The 7,248-nt window shown below is 43.5% G+C and overlaps 1 protein-coding gene across 1 annotated transcript; it reads right to left on the bottom strand.

Annotated features, from left to right (window-relative positions):
* Positions 1-724: 724 nt before the first annotated feature.
* Positions 725-1,768, bottom strand: LOC127242390 (uncharacterized). Its single transcript, XM_051261910.1, has 3 exons — positions 1,558-1,768; positions 1,293-1,466; positions 725-1,152 (listed from the first exon to the last, which is right to left on the bottom strand). Exons 1-3 carry the CDS (start codon positions 1,766-1,768, stop codon positions 725-727), a joined length of 813 nt encoding a protein of 270 aa, XP_051117867.1.
* Positions 1,769-7,248: the final 5,480 nt, after the last annotated feature.

Raw genomic sequence — 7,248 nt, 5'->3', positions numbered from 1 at the left:
TGGTATTTCCAGGATGCCCGAGCAGATTGTGCCAAATCAAAAATTCATTTGATTGCGTAGACTTCAGGTCCACTGCATATGTATCAACGGTACTTATTTTGGCATAATACAAGCCAGAGGACAATGAGGGAAATTTCGCAACTGCACATTTATTTCCATTGATGATTTTTGTAATCACCAAATATTCATTATTTGCCTCTTCCATTGTTTCAATATGATATCCGTTTTTACGAATATCAGTGAAACTCAGCAAATTTCTTCGAGCTTTACTCAAGAACAGTGCATTTTGTATTTCAAGTCTGATTCCTCCAGGGAAACAGATAAGAGCCTTTCTGGAACCTTCAATTGTCGCACTGCCACTTATTATGCTGACTTTTGATTTTCCCAACTTCAGGTGGGAGAAATACTTTTTGTATTTCAATATCGTGTGCGTGGTCGCACTATCGATTAGGCAAATATTGTCCTCTTTATTATATGTATTGTGACACGTGACATTCATATTCTTTTCAGAATAAAACAAACAAAAAGACAATACATTAATATAGCTGATGGAATACAAAATGATACAAAAAGAGGGGTATTACAAAAAGTATAGGGGGTACAAAATGTAATAAAGCCGTAAAATACATAGTCACTTGGCACCTTTAGGGTGCTCAAGGAAGTCTGCTGTATCAAGATGCATAAGGTCGTTGTTTAGGACATCATCATATGTGTCATCATTATTCTATTCAGCAAGGTTTACATCAGCGGATGTGTTCTTTAGGACATCATCATATGCATCATCATTATTCTGCTCAGAGAGATTTACATCATCAGACATATTTTTCCCTTTCAGTGAAGCCTGGTACAAATCAGCTAAATGCTTAGGCGTTCTGTAGACGTGCGACCAGTGTCCCTTTGTGCCGCACCTGTGGCACTTATCTTTATAATTTCTTTTCTGCTCGTTATTCTGCCACTTCAGGGGCTTGTATGGTTTCTTGCCATTATTTCGATGAGGTTGGGGATGGTTGCATTTTTGGCCCCTGCCATATCTCCGGCCTTTGTTGTTTCCACGGCCTGAATTTGCAGACTGTACCGCATTCGCTTCAGGGAATGGGCTGGAACTTGTTGGCTTGGATGCATGATTTTTCAACAACAGTTGGTTGTTTTGTTCTACCAACAAAAGACAGGCAATAAGATCTGAATATGTTCTAAAGCCTCTCTCTCTCAATATTGCTACTGTAAAAACAGGTTTGAGGCGTGGAATGTGGAGAATGTTTTTTCCATCATGTCACTGTCATTAATATTCTCACCGCATAAGTTCAAATGTGAAGTGATCCTGAACATGACAGAATTATATTCAGTGACTAATTTGAAGTCCTGCAACCTCAAATTGTGCCATTCGCTATGGGCTTTCGGCAGTACGATCAACTTCAGGTGATCGTATCTTTCTTTTAGTTTATTCCACAAGTCATGAGGGTTCTTGACTGTAAGATATTCTATTTTCAGTCCTTCTATCGATATGATGTCGGAGGAATATCATTGTCTTTTCTCGGCTCTGAGTTGTGGCATTATTGCCTCTCGCAATCGTTTCACCCAGGCCCATCGATTCCAGATGCATTTCAACATCCATGGCCCACGACAAATAGTTTTTGCCAAAAATGACAAGTGGGACAAATTCCTGTTTTGCAATGTTAGTAGCTGATGACTCCAAATATGAGCATATTCTTAGCTTGACAAAACTGTGAATTACTCGAGTTTCTGTATAAAAACCATCATAATAATCCATTGATGGCATACATTATTGATCCATATCGCTTGGCATGATCCAAATTTCGTTGTTGAGATTATTAACGATTTTTGCCCTTTTTAAGCGGTAGTCTGGTACCAGAAAAGCTAAGGCAGACGCCGCAAGTGACAGCCGCCTCCGCTCGCAAGCGCCCATAATATCTTCTGAAAAAGACTAAGGCATGAGAGGCAAGCGGTAGCTTACACTGCTCGCAAGCGACAGCCTCTCCCGCTTGCAAGCGACTGTCCAGACACCCATCGCTGCAGATCATCCCCAGATTTCAACTAAGTGTTCCAACTGCAGTGGTACAACCATTTCATTTCCAGTCAGCAAGCGAGCCTAGCTGCATTGATGCCATCCAGCTCTCCGGCAAGCGAGGAAGATCTGAGCCCTTGAATTTCAATGCAATTAAAGCGAGCGCCCTGGGAGTTATGGCTAGTAACTGCTTCAACGGAATAACTACCAATAACCGCCTAACTGCCCAGCGGTTGGAACCGCCCAGCAATTGATTGCAACCGTCCTGTTCACCTACTATAAATATGCCCAGATATCTTTATGAAAGAGGGATCGATACTTCGATTTTAAATACTCTTAGCAATTACTTTTCGCAAGCAAGTCGTCTTCATGTCTCTGAGAGCTCCAACCTTGTAAGGGAGTTCTCCATAGGAATGGCCAAGGGAGCAGGGGTTTCCCTCCTCCCTTGGCCAAGTCTTTACAGGTTGATTAGATTACTGCTTTCGTTTACAGCTTTGTAGCTCTAGTCTTTCCCTGCTTTCGTAGTAGATAATGAAATATCATTCAGTTCTTCATTCTCTTTTCTTCCACACTTTTTACACACTTATATAAAGTTTGAATTTAGAGAATTTCATTTCACTGGTCTAGAGCAAGAGAAGAATTGATTATTTGAGCCTTGTTATGCGCCAAAAGCGGTCTCAAGGTAGTTCAATGTAGTTAAGTACGCAGGAGCCTTGTCGACCTGCTTAACTAATGTTCTGAATTAAATTTTGATTAAAAAGAGGTAACAGAAGGGTAAAGCCACTAATGAGGCAGATATTGGGAAAATTAACGGGGCATAGGCGGTGGTCTATTAGGTCACAGAGATTCCTAGTGACAGTAGGGTTTCTTTCTTATAATGTCTCGATTCTGGAGGTCATTGAAGTCTTGTTGTAAATCCCTGAAGGTCAAAATTCCAGTGCTATGAATTCTTTATATTTCAGTTTATATAATTACATTATCCCCTTCTAACTGTTTCCGTAATATATATATTTCCGATAACACACTTACATCACTCGCTCACTACATCCAGGGAAATCTATCCATTTAGTAACGCAAAGTTCAAATACAACACCTCTTCTTCACTCTCTGTCGCTCATCTATATATATATCTATACATATAATGTGCCACTCGCTCATGTCCCGTTCACTCGGTAACCGCTATTCATCTATGTCCCATTCATCTGGTCCCCACTTCTGCTCATGTCCCGATCATCTGGTTACTACTGCCATTTCTCCTTCCGCCCTCGCTTCGCTCGCTTCCGCTCACCTCATTTTTACCGCTTTCTTTACCGCTTTTGATAGCTTAGATTTAGCGGATCCCCTCCTGCATTTTCGTCGCTTTTTCAAGATTTTTACCTTTGAAATTCATGACTCAAAATCCTTGTGTTCGACCTGGAAACTCTCTAGTAAAAAGAGTATAAATAATTGTGATAACTACTCAGGGTCTACAACCACAAAATTACTATATCTGATCATCTTTTATATAAACTTCCATTCACTGATTTTTGAACATAAATTCCCTGTGGGTTTGTACAAAATTAAATAATAAAAATTTTTGTTATCATAATTTTGGGCCGTTCCCGGGGATTTTGAACTCATGAAAAGTATTTTGGTTGAGGATCTTTTGAAGCGCCATAATTTACTCTTAATTCTTTGTAATCGTAGTTTTTGTATTTTTACTAATTTTGCTAACCTTTAATTTGGTGTGGCTGTCATTATGTAGGGGTCTGAAGCATTTTTAGCGTCCCAAAAGTCCTACTCCTTCCGCTTGATCACAGAGACGTCTGTGCAGAGAGCAAGTGCGAGAACAACTTATGGCGAACCAAGGAAATGCCACTTCTACTGTTGTCCCAGCTGTCCAGACTGCCGCTGGGACATCTTCAAACTCCGCCACATCTGCATCCTCGCAGGAGGTGCCGCTCCACATCCCAACTGTGGTCCCCACTGTCATTCCCCATGCGCTCACACCGACTGAGGAGCAGCTCATAAGAGCCCTCAGTAGCATCCAACAGGAAATGGTGGGGCTGCAAGCGCACCTCGCTTAGGTGGAGAAAGCCCAGGCTGCACACGGGGTGTTTATCGCTTCCCAAGCGGCTCAAGCTTCCAACACCGCTGCGATACCCCCTACCATCACTCCCCTACCACCTACTGCTGAGCCTAACTAGAGGGTTGAGGGACACAGGGCTGCTGATCGCCTGCTTGCTGAAGTCCCCATGGACGTTCACTACCAGTCCCCTATGGATCATATATTAATTACAAGTTCTGCGCCCAGAGGCTCTGCCCATTATGAGGTGAAACCAGCGCTCGTCAGCCTGGCGAGCCAGAGCCAATTCCATGGGCTACTCAACGAAAGCCCTTAGGAGCATTTACAGAACTTTAACAGGATCGCTGCCACCTCCAAATCTCACGGAATCACGGAGGACTCTGCCAAACTGATTCTGTTTCCATTCTCTTTATCAGGAGAAGCCAGGAAATGGTTCGATAACCTTTATCCCATTCCTGGCTCTTTTAAGGAAGCAGCGCATGCCTTCTTGAGTAAATACCATCTTGTATCGAAGACCATTCGCTAGAGGAATGAAATACTCACTTTCAAGATGGCGAGTGATGAGACCCTTCCCAAAGCCTGGAACCGATTCAAACAATTGCTCCGCAACTGCCCTCATCATGAAATTCCGGACTTCATGGAGCTGCAAATTTTCTACTCAGGAATCACTCCTGAACTGAGGATGTCATTGGATGCAGTGGCAGGAAGCTCGTTGATGGGGCGCTGTGCCTCAGAAGTGAGGGCTTTAATAGAGAAGATGGCGGCCAATCAGTCAAGTTGGCCAGAGTCCAACAGGCCCGAGCCATCGAGGGGTCTATACCAGGTTCCTTCTTCTATTTCTCACGATGCAAGGATCGACAGTCTGTTGATCCAAGTCAAGGAGCTGTCTAAGCTCGTGAAGCAGGACCTGCGTAACAAAGGAAAATAGGCGCTGCATGAGGCCGCGGAATGTGAGGAAAGTGCTTTTGTAGACCATCAAGGTCCGCAGGTTGCTGTGTGCTCGACTGAAGAGGCTCATAACCCAGCGGAGGTCTACTATATGGCTGGCAGAAATGCCCCTCAATTCTAGCAGTTCCAAAAGGGGCAGGCTCAAGGCCCCGCTGGACCACGTCCTCAGCAGCAATTTCAGAGACCACAACAGTTCGCTGCGCGACAATATCATCAAGGGGGATATCATCCACATCAACAATACTTTCAAGCCCCCCACTTTCCGCAGCAGGCACCTGCATTTGCCCAACCTCCCACAGCGGCCTAAGCACCGCTGAGTCTGGAGGAACTCAGGAGGAACACAGAGCGAGCAAATCAGGAGTTCCAAAGAAATACTTTTGCCTCGATCAAAATGCTGGAAATTCGAGTCGGGCAGATAGCTGAAGCTATGAAGCTAAAGCAAAAAGGAATGTTGCCTGAGACAGTCAAGACTGTCCGAACCAAGCGAAGGCCATCGAAACAAGGGGAGGGAAGCGGACACAATCACCACCGTTGCCAGACAGAGATATTAATCATTCTCCTAACCCTATAGTTTCTAACATGCCTGTGCAGGATAAAGTTATACATATTCCATATGAGGAAGAAGGTCCATCCCAACCTCGAGCGATACCAGCCGCTCGGGTGCCTGAACCGAAGGAAAAGGGTCCCGCTCAGCCCTTGGCTCGAGCCCCCTTTCCCACACGACTAGGGAAGAAGGACAACTCCAGAGAATTTGATAAGTTTGTGCATACTTTTCGTAGTTTTCAAATTACTATACCGTTTGTTGATGCTTTGTACAAATGCCACATTACGCTAAGTTTATTAAAGATATAATCAATCGAAAGCGGGCATTCCATGACGAAGCGGCAGCGGTGCAGTTGGAGAGTGTGTGCAGTGCCGTATTTAAGAAGGACCTCCCAAAGAAACTCAGCGATCCTAGGAGTTTTATTATTATTTGTACTATAGGAAATTTAGAGCCGATTAGAGCATTATGTGATCTAGGAGCAAGTATCAATCTTATGCCCTTTTCGTTTTTCTCTAAATTAGGGCTTTATGAGTTAGAAGCATGCAGAACTGTAATTCAGCTTGCCAATAAATCAATAAGATTACCTAAAGGAATCATCCGTGATGTACTCGTGCAAGTAAACAAATTTATTTTCCCTGCAGATTTCATTATAATGGAAATGAGCGAAGATCGCAAAATTCCAATTATCCTAGGGAGACCTTTCCTAGCCACCGCTCAAACTACGATAAATATCGCCGAAGGCGAAATCTCATTAAGCTTTGGTTGCGATAAAGTCACATTTTCCATGAACTCAACATTGCGTCAACCTCAGGAAGAAAATTGTGAGGACTTAAAATCTCATTGCATTTTTTTTGTCGCTTTCTTCAAGATTTTCACCTTTGAAATTCATGACTTAAAATCCTTGTATTCGACCTGGAAACTCACCAGTAAAAAGAGTATAAATAATTGTGATAACTACTCAGGGTCTACAACCACACAATTGCTATATCTGATCGTTTTCCTATAAAATCCTACTCATTGATTTTCGAATAAAATTTCCTGTGAATTTGTATACAAGTTACAATAACAAAATTTGGTCATCATAATTTGGCGCCCTTGCCGGGGATTTTAAACTCATGAAAAGTATCTTTTCGAAATCTTTTGAAGCGCCATAATTTACTTTTAATTCGCTGTAATCATGACTTTTGTGTTTAATTAATTTTTCTAACTTTTAGTTTTGTGTGGCTGCCATTTTGTAGGGGTCCGAAGCATTTTCAGCATCCCACGAGTCCTACTCCTTCCGCTCGATCACAGAGACGTCTGTTCAGAGAGCAAGTGCGAGAACAACTCATGGTGAATCAGGGAAATGCCACCGCTCCTTCTACTGTCGTCCCAGCTTTCCAGACTGTTGCTGGGACATCTTCAAACTCCGCCACATCTGCATCTTCGCAGGAGGTGCCGCTCCACGTCCCCACTGTGGTCCCAACTGTCATTTCCTCTGCACTTTCACAGACTGAGGAGCAACTATTAAGAGCCCTCAGTAGTATCCAACAGGGAATGGCGGGGCTGCAAGCGCACCTCGCTCAGGTGGAACAAGCTCAAGTTGCGCAGGTAGCATTTATCGCTTCCCAAATGGCACAAGCTGCCAACACCGCTGCGATGCCCGCAACCATCACTCCCCCACCACCT

The sequence above is a fragment of the Andrographis paniculata genome, unplaced genomic scaffold, assembly GCF_009805555.1.
Source record: "Andrographis paniculata isolate CXL003 unplaced genomic scaffold, ASM980555v1 Contig86END, whole genome shotgun sequence".
Classification (NCBI taxonomy): Eukaryota; Viridiplantae; Streptophyta; class Magnoliopsida; order Lamiales; family Acanthaceae; genus Andrographis; species Andrographis paniculata.
The sequence above is the reverse complement of the archived record's forward strand: the minus strand, read 5'-3'. Positions and strand labels throughout refer to the sequence as shown.